The 24,961-nt window shown below is 33.9% G+C and overlaps 3 protein-coding genes across 3 annotated transcripts; 1 reads left to right on the top strand and 2 right to left on the bottom strand.

Moving 5' to 3' along the window:
• Positions 1-1,753: 1,753 nt before the first annotated feature.
• On the bottom strand, positions 1,754-6,929 carry LOC108849331 (phosphate transporter PHO1 homolog 2-like). Its single transcript, XM_018622876.2, has 13 exons — positions 6,579-6,929; positions 6,140-6,481; positions 4,304-4,607; positions 4,176-4,224; positions 4,012-4,083; positions 3,799-3,928; positions 3,581-3,701; positions 3,235-3,493; positions 3,055-3,159; positions 2,784-2,978; positions 2,422-2,712; positions 2,183-2,319; positions 1,754-2,095 (listed from the first exon to the last, which is right to left on the bottom strand). The coding sequence occupies exons 1-13, from the start codon at positions 6,856-6,858 to the stop codon at positions 1,996-1,998; spliced, it is 2,385 nt and encodes a 794-aa protein (XP_018478378.1). The 5' UTR covers positions 6,859-6,929; the 3' UTR covers positions 1,754-1,995.
• A 3,507-nt stretch (positions 6,930-10,436) lies between these two features.
• On the bottom strand, positions 10,437-14,568 carry LOC108849332 (phosphate transporter PHO1 homolog 2-like). Its single transcript, XM_018622877.2, has 13 exons — positions 14,240-14,568; positions 13,777-14,118; positions 12,950-13,280; positions 12,818-12,866; positions 12,656-12,727; positions 12,429-12,558; positions 12,217-12,337; positions 11,872-12,130; positions 11,683-11,787; positions 11,428-11,622; positions 11,052-11,342; positions 10,805-10,941; positions 10,437-10,644 (listed from the first exon to the last, which is right to left on the bottom strand). The coding sequence occupies exons 1-13, from the start codon at positions 14,511-14,513 to the stop codon at positions 10,545-10,547; spliced, it is 2,406 nt and encodes an 801-aa protein (XP_018478379.2). The 5' UTR covers positions 14,514-14,568; the 3' UTR covers positions 10,437-10,544.
• A 2,290-nt stretch (positions 14,569-16,858) lies between these two features.
• LOC108853088 (transmembrane emp24 domain-containing protein p24delta8) lies at positions 16,859-17,935 on the top strand. Its single transcript, XM_018626549.2, has 4 exons — positions 16,859-17,107; positions 17,203-17,412; positions 17,518-17,594; positions 17,702-17,935. Exons 1-4 carry the CDS (start codon positions 16,895-16,897, stop codon positions 17,844-17,846), a joined length of 645 nt encoding a protein of 214 aa, XP_018482051.1. The 5' UTR covers positions 16,859-16,894; the 3' UTR covers positions 17,847-17,935.
• Positions 17,936-24,961: the final 7,026 nt, after the last annotated feature.

The raw sequence follows: 24,961 nt of genomic DNA, 5'->3' as shown, positions 1-24,961 counted from the left end.
TTAACCAATCAAGGATAGTTGAAAATTAAAAGTCAAATGGGTAAACAGTAAATTGAGAAAGCATGAGTAAATTAATATCTAATAACTAACCTGAAGAAATTCCATATCCCCAACGAATGATTTCAAGACTTGCAACGAAGGCAATCACCGTTGTGTGTAAAAATTGACCCTATTTGGAAAAGATCTCGCACGTCTGCATCCGCGCAAATCTCAGCACCACGTTCAAGACATGCCTGGACTTTCTATCACATTTTTTAAAAAGTTACATGTACGTGGCACATAGCCTCGACACATGCATACACTTTGATTAATTTTAAAAAGTTTCTTTAAATTAAATGTTGAACTTTATAATTTGTGGGTTGACTCGGTCCATACAGTGGTGTAAAACATAGGGAAATTTGATCACATATACATTATAGGATTTAAATGAAACATATGTACATAGCAAAGCATAGGCTATGATATTTGTGAAATATTTGCTATATTGCTCTTGAATGGGGTTTTCTTTTTTTTTTCTTTTTTTTTTATAAATATGGTTTCCCCTTCAATTTTTAATTGGTTTCAATTTCTGTAAAAACAATTGTATAATTTTGTTGTTTATATGATAAAAATAAGTTTTTTTTCTACACATAATATGTTTTAAAATTTTCAAAACAAACATATATTTTATAAATTTTATATAATATTTCATAATCGCAATTTTGAATCCATACTATTTTAAATTACAGTATAGTCTGATAACTTTCTTTTTCTCTTCTTTTGTAATTTATATATCATTCTCTGCCTCTTGATTCTTCTTACTCACTACTTGATCAGTTACACTGTTTTGTTCTCCAACACTGTCGCCACTCATCATCTCTCAACTCTAAGAAAATTTTAGAGAATTTCATATATCCAAAGTTTGTGAGACTGTCGAGTATTCCATACCATAATATGTATAGTATAGTCATGAAATGGATAAAGGTTTGGGTTTAGGGTTTAGGGTTTAGGATTAGGGTTTGGGTTTAAAGTATATAGTTTGGGTATATAGTTTGGGTTTAGAGTTTGGGTTTAGGGTTCAGAATTTGGGTTTATGGTTTATGGTTTAGGGTTTGGGTTTAGGGTATATGATTTGGGTTTATGGTTTGGGTTTAGGATTTAGGATTTGGGTTTAGGGTATATTGTTTGGGTTTAGGGTTTAGTATTTGGGTATACGGTTTGGGTTTAGGGTTTGGGTTTAGGGTATATAGTTTGGGTTTAGGGTTTAGTGTATATGGTTTGGGTTTCAGTTTTGGGTTTAGGGTATATAGTATAGGTTTAGGGTATAGTGTACTCTCTACAAACCCTTCATCTTTTTCAACCTTTTTATTTTCTTCATTCTCTTCATAATCGTTGGTATTATAAAATAATTGTTCTGTACTATATATTGGACAAATATAGTATAGTATGATATATAGTGTTGTGTTAATTATCTCTCACTCGCGGAAAATGAGAGCGTTGTCGAGTTTTGTATCAAATTGACACAGCTTTTTATGCATGACTATATTTTTCATATATGGTGTTGCTATGAATATTAAGCAAATTGACCCTAAAATATAAGCGATTCTTAAAAGTCCAGATAGGAAGCTCTCTGCATTGTCTACAACAAAATTGAATTACTGTCAATTATAGGCCCGTTACCCAAGTACCAAATATTAAACTGATAAGCTCATGGGAGTATCACCAGGGGTGGTCCCGAAGAAATTCAAATGAAACATTGAACTAGAGTCTCCAAAATATTTTGAAAAAATTATTTAGAAAAAGGCTCTCCATTTATGAAAAAAATTTTTGTTAAAAACTTTTTTAATAAAAGTATCACAAGAGACCAACTAACCGTAGCACTGCATTGCTATCACAAGTGTTTCGACACTTGCTTCGGTTTTGTATAAACAATAGTAATTTTCGTTAGAAAAACTTAATTTTGTATGTTCAACATGTATAACTAAATGTCAGTTGACTTTTTTTTTTGCATACATGTTAGTCGTCCTTGTCGTCATCTTCGTCGTAGCTGAACGGTAATGGAACTGACTTGAAAGCTCGGTACTTCCCCACATTATTCAAATGCTCATTCTCTAGCCTGTTTAAAATGAAAAAAAAATTAAAATTTCTTACAACCAAGGTAGAAATTGTTAAAAGAAGAAGTAAGTATGAAGTAGTAATTAACCTGAAGAAATTCCATATCCCACGGCGAATGATCTCAAGACAGGCCACAACCATAAGCACCGTTTGAGTGTGAAGAAACTTAATTTCAAAATCCAATACAGTTTGCAACCATGCAAATCTCAACACAACGTTCAAGATCTGCAGGTTTTAATTTCAATGGAGAATTGAGATATCACATAATCGAACACACACTTTTTAAATATCATTAAAGTGTTTTAAATCGCTCACGTAGTCACGTACCATTGCGATGAAGTATACTCTCTTGTGTGGGACAAGAAGTTTATCTCGAAGCCATCTGTTTTTGGACGTCCTATTGAGAAGTCCCCAGTCATAGACAAAGTCCCAGTATGTACAGAAAACAGCAGCAAGAACTGAGGCAGAACCAGCCAGTACTTTGAGAATAAATTTATGATTCTTGTTCTTGTCAAAACCATAAGCTGTTCTTAAGCAAACCGCTAATATTGTTAACAAGTATTTGACTCCGTTATATCCTTGCTCTAGACTTCTTTCCTCAAACATTCGGCGTATGCACTAAATCAATAAAACTATCATTGGCTGGAACAATGTTGATTATATCTTTGTTTTAAAGAAACTTTATGTACCTGAAGGAGGCGAGATAGATATGGTATTACAGCAACAACGTATATGAAGATGTTGTAGACTTCTGAGCGTCCACAAGTGTTTTGTCTTTGTTTGAAGTCTCCCCATCCATAGTGGCATATATAGAATTGGATGCTTCGAAGAGCTTGTACTTGGCTAGTTAATTGATCTCCTAAGAAGAAATCGGGCAACGTCACCTGTATTTAGAAGGTGGCATTAGTAACGATTTGATATTATATCAAGATCGATAAGCAGTTAGAGTTTATGTTTCACCTTGTAAAGAGGAGCAGCAAGGAAGTGAAACAAACACGTGAGGAAGAAGAAGCGACTAGAACGGTAGAGAATGTTGAACGGCAAGACTAAAACTAAAAGCATAGCCTAAACACAAACATCATATATAGTTAGTATCATCATATAATAACTGACTTTTTTTTTTTGGATTCGCGAACTTACACCAAGAAGGAAGAGAGGAAGAAGTTCGGTTAGTGCTTGGTAACTTTTGGTTCTAGGGTCTGCTTGCATGTCAAGATTACCAAGAACACAAAGCAACGCAAACGTTCCAAGGCTAAAACCCACAAATAGAACTTGTCGGTAGTCAAGTTCAGTTCCTTGCTTGAACCCAAATATGAATGCATAATTTACTCGATAACGCTTCCAATAGTATATATCAATAGCGTACATAGTCATGTGAAGCACAATGAACCCAAACAAGCTGCAAGAACAACAGAAAAAAACTTGTAAAGAGACAAGTTTCAACTTATAAAACAATTTTGTTGAAGAGACAAAGTAAGTTTTTGACCTATAAAGAGGGAACACACTATTCATGTAATCTTTGTAGCCTTCCTCCTGAAAAATATTCCGGGCGCGTATGATGGCTACAAGAGCCACTATAAGAGAAAACATGCATCCAGCAGAGAAACCTAAGAAAACAAATCTCTCATAAATTGACAAGAAAAAACATTTATAAAAACATGGAAGAAGCAGAGGATGGTATTATATATTTTTATATGATTCTACCAGTGAAGAATGTGAGTCGATGTCTCTCTCTTTTCATTAGAGGTCTCAAATTTTTCATTCCTTTTCGTCTGTTACCATTTGCGAAATGCTTTATGAATGTAGCTTCAACACGCTGTATCAGTTTCATTAGCTGCGATATAAGAGAAGCAAGAGAAATCAATACAAGTATAAGACAGAACCAAAACTCTAGTTTGGATCGACCTCAAAGCGTACCTCATCTGAGCTTCCGAGATACGAATTGTCAACCATTTTCATATAAGGCTTCGAAGCGTTTCTTGAAGTTATCTGTTACGTCAAACACATTTTACTCGTAAACATATCCTTAATTTTGTAAGAAACCTTAAATTAAAATATCTCTATTATGGCCAATCCTTAACCTTATCATACTTCTTCAAAATCTTGGAGAACGCCAACACATTCAGAAAGCTGCATATATGTTTTGATTCCAGTGATTAATATATAAAAAAGTTCAACATATTCATTCATGCACACGTAAAATTCCAACCTGTAGCTCTTGAGGAGACGAAGCTTTTGGTAAAACTGGACGAAAGCGACTTTGAGCTTCTCTTCCACTTCCTTCAGATTACGCCTAGTGAATTTGATCTCCTCATGGTTCGAGGAATGGATAACGCCTTTAATGGTGGACCTAGGCGTCTCCTTAGTGTTGTTGATCTTTATGTGATCTAGGACCTCGATAGGGGCTGGCCTCCCAGCTGCCACTTTGCTCAAGCTGCTCCTTCTCTCGTCACCGTGATCTTCGGATTGATCAGCTCTGCTGGAGCCTCCTTCATGTATCGGCTCCATGCGAGCTTTAGCTCCAATAACGCGAGAGAGATATAATACATATCGGTTTACGTTGAGACCGAAATAATAAATCGGTTTACTTATACATCAAATTTAAACCAACTTTGTTTTTTGGTTAATAATTTATATGATTTTTTTTTGCTTTAGATCCGTTAGATTTAAAGGGTGCAATTCAGAATGAGTTTCAAAAATGGGTAATTAAGTATTGATAAATTTGAAACTTTTGTGTAGTTTCAAATCCAAATATATCTTATAACTAGCTGCACATCCGCATGGGTGTTTATTTTTATTTTTAAAAATAAATATTTATTTTGTATAACTGATAATATAATTTTTTAAAATTTATCCGTATTAAATAATTGTTTAACATAATATTTCTAAACACACTCATTTATAGTTTATACCGATTAATTTTATTTTATCTTTTGAACCATCAATTATATCACCCATATTTTCAAAATATGGTTTGTGCAACCACATGAATCTACATTTATATTTTACAGATCAAAATATTAATGTTTGATAAAATAATTATATACTATCTAAAATTTGGTGCTATATATATTATACTCTTCAATATTTATCATATTGAGTTTATATTGGATTAATATTTGTATGAAAATTTACATAAAATAATATATTTACATTATTAATTATATTTTATTTATATATTATATAAATGATTCTCTTATATGGTTTCTACTTTTATTTGTTACTAATAAATAATAAAATTATTTAAAATAATATTGTATTGTTAATTTAGTAAATGGATACCTAAATCGATTTAGGTAGTTGTTTTGTCATCTATATTAATAATATAGTTAATATATCTCAACTATTTTTGTCATGATTTTATGGTTGTTACTTAAATCAATATGACATTAATTGTTTTTATCATGTTAGTAAATACTTATTTTAAGTTTATATTTTTACATTAATTGTCTTGGGAATCAATTTAGATATGTTTTATGTTTTTTTAATTGATAAAGGTTCGTTTATAAGTGTACTTCAATTTTAATAAGATAGATAGATATTCTGATTTAGTTGATTAATTCTTTGTTAGACCTGTTTAACTGGAAATTGAATTTGTAATTGTATAGCTTTAATTATTGTTTATTTGTTGTCAAAGAAAATTGTATGTTTGCGACCGATTCCTACGTTATAAGCTCTTTTTTTTTTCTGGTCAAAGGATTTGATTCGATTTAACGTTATAAGCTGTTATTAGAGATAAATCTAAATGTTACTCTGACTTGCCCGTATATGATAGATTTTTTTTGTCTTTAGTTCACACTGACTTGCCGCGTTAAAAGAAATATTTATAAAATATAAATCTAAGGTCATGTTTATTGCAAGAACATGCCCTAAGTTTTATTATTTACTATTTCGTCTTTAGTTCAACACGGACTTTGCCTCGTTCAAAGAAATATTAAGTAATGATTGATATAACGGACTTTATGAAACTATATTCGTTATTTCAAGAATCATACGTAATTACTCCGCGATGGAGTAAAAATTAACTGCGGTTAAATGATCTTACCGGTTCGAGTTTTAGAGGGTGTAGAAGCAGCAATCGCAGCCGTGGAAGTAGCAACATCGGAGGCCAAGCGAGTCATCTCCACCGTCCGTTCTTCCCATCCCCACCCAATAGGATTCTCAACCTTAACTCGGAATGCAATTAGAGCATCCATTTGCTTGTTAAGCATAATCGCATCATTCATTACTTCTTCTATTTTCTCTTTATAGAATTTCTCAATTCTATTAAACTCATCATCGAGTCGCCTGAAAAAGATCAATTCATATTCTCCTCCTTCCTCTGCCGTCATCAAAAACATAGTTTCTAATCCATTACTCGTTCTGTTGACGAGTATCGGTGCATTACCTGTTAAGAATATCTCACATTGAAGTTTTCTTTAAAACCCTACAATAAATGTATAAAAGACATGGGAAATGTAGATTCATTGTCAAACAAACATTACCTTCTTCAATGTCAGTTTCTAGAGAAGGGTTGATTTGCCCCGAACTTTGTCTTTTTCTTCCTTGCGTTTGAACAAGCCCGCTAAAAGCTCGGTATAGTGTCATCTTGCGGCTAAGTCCTTTACCGGAAACGGCTTGATGTGGAGGAGGATGAGGATGAGGGTTGGTTCTGAGTTTGAGTTTGATTATTTCTTTGAGAAGTTTTTTGAGATAATCGTAGCTCATGTAAGCTTGTTGCCACTCCGGTACCATTTGTGACGACAATTCTTTTCCGAACTTCATCCTTCTTGTCTGAAACCTTTCTTTTGTTGTGTCTGAAAGCAATTGAAGAGGAAATGAATATGTATACACACCAAAACTTGTTTTAGTAAAATACATAATCAACCCTCGAACATGTCTAGATACTGGTCCTTCGCTTAATGGAATAACTAGATTTTGACCCGCGGGATATTTTATGATGAAAAATTTTATTAATAATTTAACAAATACTTTGGTAATTTTTAAAGAGTGTGTATTTTAAAATATTTTTGTATTTAAATCAGTATTTTTAAATTCAACCCAATTGTGATTATACCGGTTAATCCGGAGATCTGACAATTCAATTTATGTTTTTAAAATATTCATATTAAAAAATCACTAAAACCCGAGATTAACCGATTGAACTGATGGATGACCGATATGTAATCTAATTGGATTTAAATTGTAATAGTTTCATAATTTGTAATCTTATAATCGAAATTTTAAAGTTCACTATTTTGCAATTTATGAAATTATGACGTTTCTACAAAATTTTAAAGAGAAAATGATAGATATAAAATAACTAAAATTAATTATTGTATTATTTGGAAACATTGATAGTAGTATAAAAAATATATTGTTTGGAAACATTGATAGTAGTATAAAGAAATAAGCACTCCCTCTGTTTCATAATAAGTGTCATTCTAAGCTCATTTTCTTGTTACACAAAAAGTGTCACTTTATAATTACAATGTAAATTATACTAACTTTCAGGTGAAATTAATTGCAAACTGCATTGATTTTATAAATAATTTTATTTATCTAAAATACTATTGGTCAAAGATGTATAATTAATTACAATTTACATATATTTCAACAACTTTCTTAATCTGTGTGAAAAATGTCACAACGACACTCTTTAAGAAACGGAGGGAGTATATTGTTTGGAAACATTGATAGTATTATAAAGAAATAGGTATATTGTTTGGAAACATGGATAGTAGTATAAAGAAAGGAACATTAGTGATTTAATGTATGTTTAACTATAAAGTATAAAGGTGTATTTAATTTAAAAATTTACAAAATAAATGTTAGGTCCAACAGAATGTTTCTGTTTTAATAAGATAGATAGATATCGCTGTCTTACATTTTTAAAATCAATGTTATGACTTATTAGTCACCGACACACCGCAAATTTATATTAATTGATAGTATACAAATCAATCAATATCCGCCCCTTCCCATATTTATAGAAAGTCAAAGATAACCATTGTGGACACGACGTGGGATACAAGGTCATGGTCAAGGAACCGACTTTCTGTAATCATATTCCGCAAAAGATAACTAACTAGGGGGTTTTCACGTTTTACTCATTAACAATCAAAACTGTTATGTACTTATAATATTTTTAAAAATCATTTTAAGTACTTTTACAAAGTATTATTAGGTACTTTAGACTGCAGTGACAAAAAAAAAAAAATTAGGTACTTTAGACTGCAATTAGGTTTAGGAACTTTTTAAAGTGCTTTATAAACTGATGTCGTCGACAAATTATTGTGGACTTTTCTTTACATTTTCGTTTTCTATGCTACAGATACCAATCGTACAAGAAGTGTCTTACCACAACTCGATTCTCGGTTGCCATCAATGGGGAACCCTGTGGCTATTTCAAGGGAACAAGGGGGCTCCGTCAAGGGGACCCTCTTTCTCCCTATCTCTTTGTCTTAGTCCTTGAAGTGTTCTCTCAACAGCTGCAGAGGAAGTACCTTGATGGATCCATTGGCTATCATCCAAACACTTCAGCCCTACAAGTCACTCATCTATCTTTTGTTGATGACTTGATGATTTTTGCGGATGGTACAACCGAGTCTGTGAGATGTATTGCTGAGACAATGGAAGACTTTGCACTTTGGTCTGGCTTGCGCATGAATAAAGCAAAGACTGAGCTCTACGTGGCCGGCCTCACTGCTCCTGAAACTGTGGAGATGTCACGATTGGGTTTCACCATCGGATCCATGCCAATCAGATACCTCGGCCTCCCTCTGATGTATAGGAAGTTGAGGCTGCCTGATTATAAACCCCTCATCGATAAGATCTCTGCAAACTTCAACTGCTGGTCAGCTAGAGCTCTATCATTTGCAGGTAGAAGACAGCTCTTATCCTCCGTTATCTATGGCTCCATTAATTTTTGGACCTCTGCTTTTATTCTGCCTAAGAACTGCATCAAAAAGATTGAAGCTCTGTGCTCTCAATTTCTTTGGGGCGGAACTCAAGAAAAGAAAAGCATTGCCAAGATTGCCTGGAAGACAGTCACTCTCCCAAAGAAAGAGGGAGGGCTGGGGCTCAGAGACATAAGCCGCTGGAACAAAACTCTCTGCCTGAAGTTTATCTGGCGGTTATACACTGCTGAGGACTCACTGTGGGCTTCTTGGGTGAAAGAATACAGAATTAAAGGTGAAAATTTTTGGGCCCTTGATGCTTCAAAAGCTACTTCCTCTTCATGGCATAGTCTTCTCTCCTTACGTGGTCTTGCGGCAGCTTTCCTTAAGGCAAAATTGGGTAATGGACATCGGATAAGTTTTTGGTATGATCATTGGACACCCCTTGGGCCTCTGATTGGTCGATTTGGTGAGCTTGGTCCCAGGGAACTCCAAATTGGAGAAACGTCACTGGTGGCACATGCTTGCAACAATGATGGTTGGCTCCTAAGAGGCGCACGATCCCAGGCTGCTGAGGAACTTCAACTGCACCTCACCACCATTCCGCTCCCCTCGTTAAGTGCTACGGATGATTCTTATGTGTGGGAGACGGGTGGGAATGAGTTGCAGCAGTTCTCCACAAGCAAGACTTGGGAACAAGTGAGAAACAGAGCATCAGAGCAGCGCTGGACTCGGATTATTTGGTTCAAAGGCCATATTCCCCGTCACGCTTTCACAATGTGGGTGGCTCACCAAGATCGGTTACCTCTTCGAGCTAGACTAGTAAACTGGGGTATGAACATTCCATCCTCTTGCTGCCTGTGTGGTTTAGTTGATGAGTGCAGGGACCATCTCTTCCTTAGGTGCGAAGTGAGTGAAGCTGTTTGGAGTGCTGTACTGTATCGACTTGGCTACTCTTATAGGGGCTTTCACACTTGGTCGGCCTTCTCAGAATGGATGAAGCACCATGATTCGATTAGTAGCTTAACCCTTAAGCGTGTTGCTGCTCAAGCGACAATCTCCTGCCTTTGGACTGAGAGAAACAAGCGGCTTCATGATGGTATATCTCAAACGCTTCAATCTATCTTCAAGAAGATTGATCGATTTATCAGAGATGCAATTCTGGGAAGAAGAAAAACTGCTCTATTTCAGCACTTAATGCAAGAATGGCTCAGACATGAGTAACTCTTAGGATCTCTAGGAAGTTTTGCTGTTAGCTTGGCCTTGTTTATTTTTTGCCAAGGTTAACTTAACATAGTTTTTCCCCCCTTTTGTAAAGTCTACAAACTCTTCTCATATTTATATGATATTCACATTTTGGCAAAAAAAATCGTACAATTTTGATCGGAGAAGTTTTCCAGTTGGCACTTGTGACTTGTGTCGGTTCGACAAACACTAATCAGTAATCACATTCACACGTCCATATACGGGATAAATTACTGCCATCAATTTGTATTGAATAATTTTTGTTACAAACACACTTCGTTTCATGTATTATGTATAAGAAAATGTTCACGTTCTTCTGTAAACATGTTAATCGTCTTTTTCATCGTCTTCGTTGTAGCTGAACGGTAGTGGAACTGACTTGAAAGCTCGGTACTTCCCCACATTATTCAAGTGCTCATTCTCTAGCCTTTTTTAATAAACAAAAGAAAATAAATATTATAAAAATACATGATAGAGAGTGCAAAAGAAAAAACAATGTAAATGTTAGTAAAAAAAAAGCATGATTATAACCAAAGTTTCTTGGTAATCCACAAAAAAAAGCAAATAAGTAAGTGTGAAGTAGTAACCTGAAGAAATTCCATATACCACGACGAATAATCTCAAGACAGGCCACAACCGCAAGCACCGTCTGAGTATGAAGAAACTTAAACTCAAAATCTAATACTGTTTGCAACCATGCGAACCTCAACATAACGTTCAAGATCTGCAAATTTAATCTCAAGAATCAGCTGTGGATAATGGAGATTACATAACTCACGAAACACATATAATCTTTTTTCTAAGATAATTAAACGTTTTATATAGATCAGGTACCATTGCAATGAAGTATACTCTCTTGTGTGGGACAAGAAGTTTATCACGAAGCCATCTGTTTTTAGATGTTCTATTCAGAAGTCCCCAGTCATGGACAAAGTCCCAGTATGTACAGAAAACAGCAGCAAGAACTGATGCAGAACCAGCTAATATTTTGAGGATAAACTGATGATTCTTATTGGTTTCAAAACCATAAGCTGTTCTTAAACAAACCGCTATTATTGTCAACAAGTATTTGACTCCGTTGTATCCTTGCTCTAGGCTTCTTTCCTCAAACATTCGTCGCATGCACTGAATAGAATAGAAGAACAACACATAAAACTATCGAACGCTGGAGCAATGTTAGATCATTTTTTGAATAATTTTCTTTTTGTACCTGAAGGAGGCGAGATAGATATGGAACTACAGCAACAATATATAAGAAAATTTTGTATTCTTGCCAGTCGTTGCATGTGTCTTGCCTTTGTTTGAAGTCTCCCCAGCCATAGTAACATATATAAAACTGGATGCTTCGAAGAGCTTGTACTTGACTAGTTAATTGATCTCCTAAGAAGAAATCGGGTAACGTTACCTGCATTGAGCAGTCATTAGTAACTACCTTGTAAGGCGTTGAAGTTTATGTTTCACCTACCTTGTAAAGAGGAGCAGCAAGGCAGTGAAACAGACACGTCAGGAAGAAGAAGCGGCTTGAGCGGTAGAGAATGTTTAATGGCAAGATTAAAACTGCAAACATAGCCTGAAACAAAGATCATATAGATTTAGCCCCATTATACAGCTGAGTTAGCATTAAAAACTGATCTTTTCAGATTTACAGACTTACACCAAGAAGGAAAAGAGGAAGAAGTTCGGTTACTGCTTGGAAACTTTTGGTTCTAGGGTTTGCTTGCATGTCAAGATTACCAAGAACACAAAGCAAAGCAAAAGCTCCAATGCTAAATCCCACAAAAAGAACTTGTCTGTAACCAAGTTCAGTTCCTTGCTTGAACCCAAATATGAATGCATAGTTTACTCGATAACGCTTCCAATAGTATATATCAATAGCATACATAGTCATGTGAAGCACAATGAACCCAAACAAGCTGCAAGAAGAGCAACAAAAGTCTTTTAAAGGAACAAGTTTCACCCTTATAAAATAATTTTGTTGAACATGCAAAGTAAGTTTTACCTATAAAGAGGGAACATAGTTTTCATGTAACCTTCGTAGCCGTCCTTTTGAAAGATATTCCGGGCGCGTATGATTGAGACAAGAGCTACTATAAGAGAAAACACGCATCCAGCAGAGAAACCTGAAATAAAAAAATTCCTCATAAACACACCACACTGAAAAAATAAATTAAAAACATAAATCAGAACATCTTTTTTTGTATCTGGTTCTACCTGTGGAGAATGTAAGTCGATGTCTTTCTCTTTTCATTTGAGGTCTCAAAATGTTCATTCCTTTTCTTCTGTTACCATTTGCAAAATGCTTTATGAATGTAGCCTCAACACGCTGTATCAGTTTCATAAGCTGTGACATAAGATAAGCAATAGAAGGTTCTTACAAGGAACAAAACAGAGGATTAATCAGAGCTAATATTCTAGTTTGGATTGCATTCAAAGCTTACCTCATCTGAGCTTCCAAGATACGAATTATCAACCATTTTTATGTAAGGCTTTGAAGCTTTTCTCGAAGTTATCTGTGAATGTAATGACGTAAAACACCTTTCAATATTTTTCAACAGCCTTAGAATAAAAAATCTTTTATTATGACCAAAGCGGAGCCTAACCTTATCATACTTCTTCAAAATCTTGGAGAACGCCAACACATTCAGAAAGCTGCATATATGTTTCGATTCCAGTAAAATAATAAGTCAAATTTTCAACAAAACTCAACACATTCATGTACACGTGAAGGCAACCTGTAGCTCTTGAGGAGACGAAGCTTCTGGTAAAACTCAACGAAGGCGAGTTTGAGCTTCTCTTCAACTTCCCTCAGATTATGCCTATTGAATATGATCTCTTCGTGGTTCGAAGAATGGAGAACCCCTTTAATGGTGGAACGAGGTGTTTCCTTAGTGTTGTTGATCTTTATGTGGTCTAGAACCTCGATTGGGGATGGCCTTCCAGCTGCCATTTTGCTCAAGCTGCTTCTTCTCGCGTCACCGTGATCTTCAACATCGTCGGATTGGTCAGCTCTGTTGGATCCTCCTTCATGTATGGCCTCTAAGCGAGATTGAGCTCTAGGCTTCACTGCAACATAAGGCGGGAGAGAACTATAACTATCGATTTCAAAATTAACGTTCCGGTTAAGTTTAAGACTCAAAGAAGTTTAAACCGACTCTGTTTTTCTGGTTAACAGTTATATATGGATTTGCTTTAACGCCGTTTAGTTTTTAACGGTGCAAGAGTTTTATAATACAGATTTGACTGAGTGATTCTTTTTGGATTTGTTTAACTGGAATTGAATTTAGAATTGGACCATTTCCATCGTCATAAGTTGCTAAATATACACCTTATATTATGATAATATAGGTTGTTTTTCATTTTATATTTAGTTCATTTCCATTTACGTTGCTCTCTTTCACGACAATCATCTTGCCTCGTTCAAATAAATACTACTATCAGACAATAATAATTATACTAGCTTAGTAACATAATTTTCGTTGAATCAGCTATTCCAAGGGTAATTAAGGGCATTTTCTGCGTGTTGTAAACAAAACAAATAAATGCATTTAAAGAATCTTACTGGTTCCAGTTCTAGCGGGTGTAGAAGCAGCTATGGCAGCAGTGGAAGCGGCAACGTCGGAGGCTAAGCGACTCATCTCCACCGTCCTCTCCTCCCATCCCCACCCAACAGGATTCTCAACCTTAACTCGGAATGCAATTAGAGCATCCATTTGTTTATTAAGCATAATCGCATCATTTACTACTTCTTCCACTTTCTCTTTGTAGAATTTCTCAACTCTATTAAACTCATCGTCGAGACGCCTGAAAAACACCAATTCATATTCTCCTCCTTCCTCTGCCGTCATCAAAAACGTAGTTTCTAATCCATGACCTCCTTTGTTGACGAGTATCGGAGCATAACCTGTTAAAAAATCTCACATTGAAACTATAAAAACCCTACAATAATATATATAAAACAAAGACCAATATAGATTCACTGTCAAGTTGTTTTGAACTAGAAGTGGGCCAAGCATAACCACTACCTTCTTCAATGTCAGTTTTTAGAGAAGGGTTGGTTTGCCCCGAGCTTTGTCTTTTCTTTCCTGGCGTTTGGACAAGACCACTAAAAGCTCGGTATAGAGTCATTTTGCGGCTAAGTCCTTCACCGGAGACGGCATGATGTGATGGTGGAGGCCGGTTGGTTCTTTCTTTGAGTTTTATGATTTCTTTGAGAAGGTTTTTGAGATAGTCGTAGCTCATGTAAGCTTGTTGCCACTCCGGTACCATTTGTGACGACAGTTCTTTTCCGAACTTCATCTTCACTTTTCTAAACTTCTTGTCTGAAACCTTTCTTTGTTATGTGTCTGAAGGCAGTAATACAAGAAATGAATATATATACTGATATACACCAACAGTTGTTTTCAATTATTACTTAACCACATATATAATTGAATCATTTACATATGTATTTTATATGTAAACGGGCACTAAGTCATCGATCGGTTAGTCGAACATCGTTGTCTTGCATATATATAAATCAATGTTACAAGTCACTACAGATGTATATTTAAACATTCAGTATTTACAGCTACCAAGTACCAATGGTACGATATATCCGTCGTTTCCTATTGTTAGAAAGTCAATATTTTCAGTACAATAAAAAATTCAAGAATAACCATTGTGGGCACTTGGGCAGGACGATACAAGGTCAAAGGTCAATGAGACGACTTACGTATATTGTTTTTAGCAGTAGAGAAGTACACTTTCCATTTAAATCTTCTCGTATCATATTCCGTAAAAAAACAAAACAAAAAATCTTAAATAAGTGGAAGTAAGAATTTTTCAAGTTTTCACTCATTCTACATAATTTAAAAACAAAAATCTTGAAGAGATCCACAAAGTGGTATTTAAAAGGTCGTATTCATGTACTTATCTATTAAAACTTATTAATATGTTTTGATCTATCAAAACTTGTCCACTAAACATAACACCTAGAAACCTGTTCACCATAGGTTTGTTTATGAACCTACAAAATGTAATAGTATAGTGGTGCGTGTAGTAGGCTACAATAAAGAACGTAGTTAAATTAGACATTGTTTAAAAAAAGAGTTAAAATAGACTAAAGTACTTAATGGCTGAATGTATTAAATATTGTGGAATAAGTTTTGATAGAACAAACCATTTGATGGACAAGTTTTAATAAATAAATACCAAATGGCAATATTTAAGGTATAAAATGAACCTTCTAATCTTTGATAATCTAATAGACATAAAAATACAAGCACAGTTTATTAAAGATTGGGTGAAACCATTTAAAAATCTTGCGATGCATAGAAACCTATGTATGTTAGGCTTACAATTTTTAGCTTTCATATTTACAGTGGATGTGTTTTCATATATGAAAATGATGAAAGCATATTTCTTTCTACGTATCCTAAATGTCCCTATTTGTTCAGCTGTCCCAATAACTTGTGATTGTAATTTGTAATAGCGATTTGCAATTGTTATCAAATGTCACAAGTTATTTGTTTTGTTGAGGCTTATTAGTCATAGTATGAATCGCTTGATCTTTGAATTATACAGCGATCTTTTTTTTTTCTTTTTTGTTTTTGCAACTTGCAACTGATGCTGCGACTGATCGGAAGATGCTACAACGCATAAAAGAACGGTTGCAGTCGAAAGTTGTAGGTTTCCAGAGAAAGTTTAAACGGACAAGGCCTAGGCCTACATGAATATTTAATATTCGGCTTATAAAGAACCTGTTAAGGAAGAAAAAAACCTGAATCTTCCTAAGTGATAAACTCTCTTCCACCATACCGTCGTCTCTTTCTTCTAGTTTCTAGGCTTTCTCATTCATCTTTAATCTCCCAAGTTGTCGAGGTTCTTCCTTCTCTGTCAGTACGTGATCCTCAGAGTAGAACTTGTACACGAAGACCTTATCGTCCTCAATGGATAATTGTTTCCATGGATCGATCAAATTCAAAGAGCTGTTAAGGAAATATGTTATACTCAAGAGGATGAGTAGATGTTATACTCTGAGGATCTTTTTGTAATTACCTAATATGAGCGAGGTTGAGTTTTTAAAGGACCAAAGGCGAATGAATGTGGCTGTCACTCCGCTAGAAGACAGTGTTATGTCGTCTGAGATACATAAACAGTTAGCAGTAACGAGTTTCTCAAACGTATGATCGAATCGTTTAATTAAACTACTACTCTCTCAATTTCAATTTAATTGTTGTTTTACATTTATGCATATAAATTAAGAAAATATTTTATTTTGTATATATTAAATAAAATGTTAATATCTATACACCTAATTACATTTAATTTAATAGAAAAATAGATAGATAATTTGTTTTGAAATTTTTAATTTTTATTTACTATTTGCAACTAATATAGAAAAATAGATGCAAAGTTTGTATATAGGCCTTAAAGACTTTGGTCCGAAATTTGTTATATAAGTTTCACCAATGCATAAAGCCCATATACAAAATACCGGCGGCAAAAACAGGAAAGAAATCAAGGGACACTATATAAAAATCTTTTCACAAGTTTCAACAAGTTAAACGTTTACACGTGGTATATAATGTTTGACTCTCTTTTGCCTCTGAAGTTAACCCAAAACGGCCAAAAACCTTTGAATACTGCTAAGATTTCTTTTCCTAATTATTATCTATCTCTTTCTCTCTGGTTCCGCCATGGATCTTCTTCTTCGAAGCTCTATTTTTCTTTTGATTATTATGTTTTTGTCTCCAAAAACACTATCAATGAGGTACGAAATTCATTCTGGGCAGATGAAATGCATATCTGAGGATATTCACCCAAAATCCATGACCGTCGGCAAATACTTCATCGTAAACCCTAACGATGATCATCATCCTCTCCCTGCTTCTCACAAAATCATCGTCAATGTAATGCAAACACCCGAATATTTTCACATCGTGTTTTGTTTCAAACTTGTGGATCTCAATATTTTTCATCTTGCTTGTGATCTATTTGTACGTAGGTGATGTCGCCACAAGGTACGATGCTGCACGAAGCCGAAAATGTGGAGTCTGGTCAGTTCTCGTTTACTGCATCTGAGACCGGTACTTACTTGGCGTGCATCACCGCCGTCAATCATAAGCCGGAGACAACGTTGACCATTGATTTCGATTGGAGGTCTGGTGTTCACTTCAAAGATTGGTCGAATGTGGTGAAGAAGAGCCAAGTCGAAGTAAGTATTTTTAGGTTTGGCGATTCACTTGTCTAGATTAGTGTTTTAGGGTTTGATTTTACTAAGCTGCTTGTGGTTGTTAAATCTTGATGTTGTTAATGGTAGATGATGGAGTCGTCGGTTAAGAGCTTATTAGACACTATTGTTTCCATCCACGAGGAGATGTATTTTCTTCACGAAAGGTAGAACATATATACATTTCGATTCAGTTCTTTGTTTGGTTTGAAGATAGATGATGAGATCAATAATTATTATTATATTATAACTTATGGTTTGGTGGAATGATCAGGGGAGAAGAGATGCATGAACTGACCAGATCCACAAACTCGAAGATGGCGTTGTTGAGTTTCTTGTCACTCGGGGTTTGTTTATCGGTGGCTGGCTTTCAGTTTTGGCACTTGAAAACTTTCTTCGAGAAAAGGAAACTCATCTAAGTAGTACGTACTCCTAATGTGTTAAGACTAAGTACCATTATAACGAAGCTATAGCTTTTGAAGTTGAGTATACAACTGAAAACTAACTGAAACAATCATACATGGAGATGCAATTCTCAAACTTTAATTTATCCGTTTCCCCAAAACCATTTTCTGATTTTTCTTTTTTTGGATTCAATGTGATTTTTTCTAAAGGCTTTCTATAAAAGACTTTAAATAAAAGTACGATACATTGCTATGATCCATAGATCATACAGTTAGTACTAAAAGTTGTAGGAAAGATAGCGCAAAAAAAAACATTTAAGCAAACAAGCATTATAGTGGAAGAGTCTAAAACTAGCATTAAAGATAGTGAGGAAAAGCCAGGGAACTAGTCATGGCGTCCGCGTCCGCTAGACGTCACGTTTACCCTGACCTGTACCCAAGTCTTTTTTTTTCCGGCTGTATTGAATTATTAAGATCTAAAGCAAAAAATAATAAGAACCAACAAAACAACATAGAAAACAGATATATCAGTATGGATCCAAAATAAACTAACAGATTTATTTTGCGTATAGATAATTAAAAAAAATTCATATAAAAGTTTTATATTTACTTCTTGAATAGATAAAGGGGAATTAGGCTGTACAACCATCAAACAATTAATAATTCATTGAGTATTTAATTGTCCTAATTTTTTACTGTTCTACCAATCTTTTATATAATATTGTTGTATTGCCCCTACTTGAAACCGGGAAAACCTGCTAGAAAAAACAAATAAATTAATAATTACTATTCTGAAAAAATTGGACGTGTCTCTTCCAGAATCGCAACCTTTTGAGTAGTTTTTTTCCAGATTGTTTTCACTGCGTTCTCTGATTATAATCTCGACACTAGCTAGACTAACAAAAGGCGTTTGCGAAAAAGATTCAGTTGTCTGAGTTGTCAGTTCACTGCTTTCAAAATTTACAGAAGAGACGAGAAAGTAACAGGCCCATCTCCAACAGGTTGCTTGGTTACTCACAGGAAGCTTCGTGCGTCTGAAATCCATGGAGTCGCCAACGACGTAAAAAGCGCCGCCGCGAGGTGTGTCAACTCTTCCTTCCATCGCCCTAATCTCTTCGGTTTACTAGGCAGTTACATATACTAATCTCACGGTGTCGCTTGTGACACTTATTTTTATCGCTGTAAATTACCTAGAATTGATGAAGAAGATGAACAGTTTTGTAACATTGTGTTCAATTCTATTATATGCATATGGAATAGAATTGTAAAACAATATGTATTATAAATGTTTTATTCATGTTATGTAATGCTACTATACATTTTATCATATATCGTTCCATTTAACAATTAATAAAAAATGTATTATTTTTTGTTTTATACTATGCCTTTTGTTGCATTCTATATGAGTTTAGGGTTTGTACATGGGTTTAGGATTTAATGATTAAGATTTTGGGTTTAGTCTTAGGAAGATGGGGGTTGAGGTTTGGGTGTAGTTTGTTCCATTCTATTTGGGTTTAGATTTTATATATGGATTTAGAGTTTAGTGATTAAGATTTTGGGTTTAGTCTTAGGAAGATGGGGTTGAGGTTTGAGTTTAGTTTGTTTCATTCTATTTGAGTTTAGAGTTTATACTTGGGTTTAGGATTTTGATGATTATGATTTAGGTTTTAGTATTTGAAAGATGGGAGTTCAGATTCGGGTTTAGTTTGTTCCATTCTATTTGGGTTTATGATTTATACTTGGGTTTAGGGTTTAGTGATTAAGATTTAGGTTTAGTATTTGGAAGGTGGGGGTTGAGATTTGGATTTAGTTTGTTCTATTCTATTTGTGTTTAGGTTTTATACTTGGGTTTAGGGTTTTGTGATTAAGATTTAGGGTTTAGTAGAAAAAATTCTATTTGTTCACTAATATGTACCATACTATATATTGTTCCATTCTATTTGGGTTTAGGGTCTACACTAGGGTTTAAGGTTTAGTGATTAGAATTTAAGTTTTAGTATTTAGAAGGTGGGGTTGAGGTTTAGGTTTAGAGATCTTATCATGTATCGTTCCATTTGATGATTAATAAAAGTGTTCTATTTTGTTCACTAATATGTACTATACTATGTATTTTGTTCCATTCTATTTGAGTTTATAATCTGTACTTCGGGTTAGGGTTTAGTGATTAGAGTTTAAGGCTTAGTATTTGGAAGGTGGGGGTTGAGATTTGAGTTTAGTAATAGCAGTTTAGGGTTTAGTATTCAAAAGTTAGATCTAAGTTTAACACTAACGAGTTGTGTGTTGGGTTGAAGCTCTATAATATTTCGGTGATATGAAATATATTCTTTATGATTATATAAGGGTTCAGTAATTAGAATTTAGGATTTAGTTTTTAGATGAAAGGTAATGTTTAAAATTTGGAGTTTAGTATATATGGATTGATGTTTGGAGTAAAGTCTAGTATTTACAAGATGTGAGTGGATTTAGAATCTTATTCTATTTCAAAGATATGGTATAGAAAAATCGGATACATATTTATGTTGTAAACAAACGTGTGGTGTTAGTAGCATTATATTATGTGATAATTAATTGTGGTGTCAAATTGTTGATGTCATAACAAACGTGTGGTGTTGATAGCATTATATTATGTGATAATTAATCGTAGTGTCAAATTGTTGATGTCATTAGTTTTTTCTTTCTATTACTGGCAACTTGGATGACAAAAGAGCACTACCGGATAAAACTTGACATAATTGTTATGGAGTGAATTATGTCAAAATCAATGTTCTACACTTAATTTCCTTCTCAAACTTGGTTATTTGGCAAATTCTCCCATAGATAAATCCCAGAAGAGCAGCCCCAAATCTAAGATTTTTTCCCTTTCCTTTCCTCATTGTAAACAATGGAAACAAAAGTTTTTGTGTTCAAAAGAAAATGGAAAAGAATGACTAAAGGTTTCAGTGAACACTCTTAAATAAACCATTCTATTTTTTGTAACTAATATGATTTGTCATGTAATTTCATATATTTCATACAATATCTTTCATTTTATTAGATGAGTATAGAATATAGAAACAACATTGAATTATTAATTTCTGTTTATCAGTAATAATATTGGATTAATAAATAATGATTTCTTCAACAGATTTTGTTAGAATCTTTTAAAAATATATTTTTTAAAAAATGAAAAGACATTGTAATTAAAGTATTGAAAATATTTTTATATTGTCATGTAAATAAATAAACACATTAATAAGTTCCTAAATTGAGTAATTTTGGATGTTATAAAAACATACATTTAATATATTTTTTGAAAATTGTCCAATTTACAAAATCACACATGAAAATGTCGGGTAATCATGTTTTGTTAAGATAGATGTACTCTTCTAAAATAGCATTATGTTACTTTTTCACTTAAAAAAAATTAGATTATAAAATTATTTGAAGTAGAATTGATGTATGAGAAAAATCATAAGTTTTGAAGTAGATTACTGACAAAATAATTATATGTCAGATTGTACACATATGATAAAGATTTGTTAAGCAAAAATTTCCTGAGCAACAATTTCACCATTTACATATATATATATATATTTTTAATGATCCAGTGACAAACTCATGAGTGAAGAGAGTTAAAGCAGTGATATCAGTTGTTTTAATTTGAAATCCCGCAATCACAAAAGAAAGAAACGTTTGGTTAAATCATATTTAGCGATGTGGGAAGTCTTGCTGCTACAAATACTATTTGTACGACTACATCATTTTAATATTTACATTTTGAGAAACACACAAATAGTGAGAATTAGTGAGAACTCACCCGGTAGGCTTCTCTGTAAAAGGATATCATCATTATTGTTGGCATGAAGCCAATTTTTTTTTTTTTTGAAAAAGGGCATAATATTATGTTTTCTGATTCTTTCTTTGATGGAAAAAAATACTTTGAATATCATCGGTAACAGCTAATTTGTTTTAGATTTTTTTTAATATGTAAGGGTCTAAAAAAAACTGAAAATTTTCATTCTGTTGTAAGTAAAGAAGAGAAGAGAAGAGAAGAGAGGAATTGGTGTGTCTTATTCCATGAATAATGATCTCCTTATATAGGATACAATAGTTTGGAGACAAAGCTTAACTTGGAGTGGGGAACAAGTATATCTAGGACTTTCCATATGGACATCACTACAATATTTATAACACTTCCCCTTGATGTCCAATATGTCGAAGTGCTTTCAAAACGCATTAGATGCTGCCTCGTTAAAAACCTCACCAGGAAAACCCAATGGGAAAAACCATGGTTAAGGGAAAAAGAGTGCAACGCGTAATGACTTCCCCTCATGTGTACATTCGTCGAGATCTTTGAGATGATGTAATCTGATCAGGTGAACTAACTTCTCGAAAGTAGCTGAGAGTACCGCCTTGATGAATAAATCAGCCAATTTGTAGGACACGAATATCACCGTTCTTCTGCAGTGCTTGAGTCCTCCTATGACTTGATCATTTTCTTCGATTCTCTTGCTTTCAAATATTTTAAATCAGCATTAGAGTTTCAAATACTCCATTTTAGTGTGTATCATTTGTGTATCTTTGTTGCCTCGTTAAAACCTTTTCATGGGAAAACCAAATAAGATAAAAACCATGATAAGGAAAAAGAGTACAACCATACACATTTCAATATTTCTTCCCCTGAAAACAATATCTTCAGGATATGCATTTCAATCAAATAAATTTCCTTTGAAATTAGAATATCATAATAAACTCTTTCTATTAGAGTATTCAAGACCTATGGACTTCTGGTCCAAAATTCTCATTTGATATAGCTAATAATTTCTTGGTCTATTTAAACTTCAAACCAAACATCTTACATACAGTCTCCTGGACATTCACCTCGTACATACGAGTTATTCATTCGTAACTATAAAAGTTATTATTATGACTTTCGTTCTTGTCATATGAAATTACATCTTTCAGTTATGAAAGAGAATAATAACTTGCTTAAATAACTTATGGCAAGGGACGTGTATGGCTTTAATTCCAATACCTTGGACCATTATGATTCCCTTTTATCCACTGATGCAATCATAAGAGCTCGTGCTTACATTGCAGTCCCACAGTGTAATCTTATTACTTAAACATCGCAGTCCAACTTTTTTTTGATGGCGTCTCATGACCATCTTTACCATTTGCTATATCTTTAAACTATGCATAATGATAGTTGATACCTCAAAACCATATCATGTTTTGGGTTGGCATATTATTCATCTCTCATGGATGATTAGACTTGAATGGAACCGGATATGACCTTTGATTGTATGGTCTTTGGCGTGAGCCTTAATGGTTCTTTTTTTCTATCTCTGTGATCATCTTATATGTCACTTAGGGCGTGCTGATCTCAGTCATACACATGTCCACGGCTATGGTCTCTGCTGCAAGTCATTGCAGTCTTATCATATGTAAAACATAGCTTGTTTAAGTATGGTACTTCAGGACCAGTCATATATATGATCATCTTAAAATATTTAAGGATCTTTTAAGATAACATCTCTTATTCTAGATGTCTAGTTTGGAACACATAACAATGTAGTCTTTTCAAGATCTTTCTTCCAAACAAACAATTTGTTATAACTCTTCAAGAGTTTGGATTTTATTCAAATCAATGATTCTATTGATTCATAATTTCTTGATAAATACAAATGGATGTACTGATTAACTTCTAATATTTCACATATCCCATAAAACATATTTCGATCGAATAGCTAGAGTTCCTGGGAACATAATTTTGATAACATCAATCCTTCAAGGATTATATCTCTTAGGGATTATCAGTTTCCAATGGGTTGTATAGTTCAAGTTCTTCCTTTATTGCCAGACTAGTAAGAAACTTGAAAGTAGTTGCATCTACCATATGAGACTATGTCTCTTCACAATCAATTTCATATTGATCTTACTTTGGTGCAACCACATTTCTATCCCATTTATTTTACACCTTCTAGTGTATGGACTACTGGTCCAAATACATCTCTCTTTAACAAGAGTTTGTATCTTTTGTCTATTACTTCTTTATGATTTGGCCAATCATTTTTGTGTGTACACTTTTCAATAGACTTTATTTCATGATCCTCTTTCTCATTCATCATATCAACTGCTACTTTGCATGCATAAATATTATCGACGTCGATTTTCTTATCGGTTCCATTTTATTTCATACATGACATAATTTATTGAGATCTCTTTGTTGTCTCAGGTACTTGAATTTCTTTCAGTCATGTTTAATGTCTCTTCTGGAGATCATTCAAAAACTCTTATTCCTCTTGACCATTATTAATGTATGCTCCTTTTCGTTTACGAGGATTTTTATCTTTGGAACCAATATGTCTACTACGCTTCAGGCGTAACTGGCAGTTTGAAATTGTTCTTCTGGAACATCAATTCTTATTTAGAGCATTTATAGCTGGTATATGTGACTTGGTCACACTATATTAGGGTCATTAGTTGCTTCTGGCAACTGATTTACTAAGCTATAGAATTATCTTTTAGATTTCTGATTCACTTTTTCTTTAGTCTGAGGATCAATGATAATTCCATTCAACTTGTTTTCTTTTCCAGCTTTTTATTTTCTCCTCCTTATGTTGGAAATACTAATTCAGTATTTAGCATTCATATCGAGCCTTATTTATATCCTTCGGGGATGACTATAGATGCTTAAGTATCATTGGAGATTCATATCCAACATATATTACCAACCTCATTTGAAAACTCATCTTATTTTAAGCTCTGTGGTGGAGCATCTGGAATGTATATCGCCATCCAACATTCTTAGATGAAAATGGTTGGTTTCTGACCCAATACCAATGATGGGGAGAATTAATGATTACTTTTTGGCTTGATGCAAATTAATGTTGCTCAAAATATTTAACACTTATCCCAGTGAATTTTTTTTATAGTCGTCAAAGACTTAGACGTGAATTCACCAATAAAGATGCATAGTGGATGATCAGTCCACCAACATCTCCTTTATTCATGCCAATAACTTCGCTTGGTTGGTGAAAACCGTATTTTCATTTTATCTTATGAGCAAGAAACATTTGTGAAATTATTCACAAGAATCTTCTGGTTCTTCAATGAATATTCACATAAATCTTTATGTATCATTTCGC

Source organism: Raphanus sativus, chromosome 4 (genome assembly GCF_000801105.2).
Source record: "Raphanus sativus cultivar WK10039 chromosome 4, ASM80110v3, whole genome shotgun sequence".
NCBI classification, from domain to species: Eukaryota; Viridiplantae; Streptophyta; class Magnoliopsida; order Brassicales; family Brassicaceae; genus Raphanus; species Raphanus sativus.
The sequence above is the reverse complement of the archived record's forward strand: the minus strand, read 5'-3'. Positions and strand labels throughout refer to the sequence as shown.

Coding starts and splice junctions, on each gene's coding strand:
- LOC108849331 (XM_018622876.2), bottom strand. CDS start 6,858: ATGAAGTTCGGAAAAGAATTGTCGTCACAAATGGTACCGGAGTGGCAA. Junction 3,929..4,011: donor ATCTCGGAAGCTCAGATGAG/GTACGCTTTGAG, acceptor CTTATATCGCAG/CTAATGAAACTGATACAGCG. Junction 3,160..3,234: donor TTCCTCTCTTCCTTCTTGGT/GTAAGTTCGCGA, acceptor GTTTGTGTTTAG/GCTATGCTTTTAGTTTTAGT.
- LOC108849332 (XM_018622877.2), bottom strand. CDS start 14,513: ATGAAGTTCGGAAAAGAACTGTCGTCACAAATGGTACCGGAGTGGCAA. Junction 12,867..12,949: donor CGTCTCCTCAAGAGCTACAG/GTTGCCTTCACG, acceptor ACATATATGCAG/CTTTCTGAATGTGTTGGCGT. Junction 10,645..10,804: donor GGTATATGGAATTTCTTCAG/GTTACTACTTCA, acceptor TTATTAAAAAAG/GCTAGAGAATGAGCACTTGA.
- LOC108853088 (XM_018626549.2), top strand. CDS start 16,895: ATGGATCTTCTTCTTCGAAGCTCTATTTTTCTTTTGATTATTATGTTT. Junction 17,108..17,202: donor CTCACAAAATCATCGTCAAT/GTAATGCAAACA, acceptor ATTTGTACGTAG/GTGATGTCGCCACAAGGTAC. Junction 17,413..17,517: donor TGAAGAAGAGCCAAGTCGAA/GTAAGTATTTTT, acceptor TGTTAATGGTAG/ATGATGGAGTCGTCGGTTAA.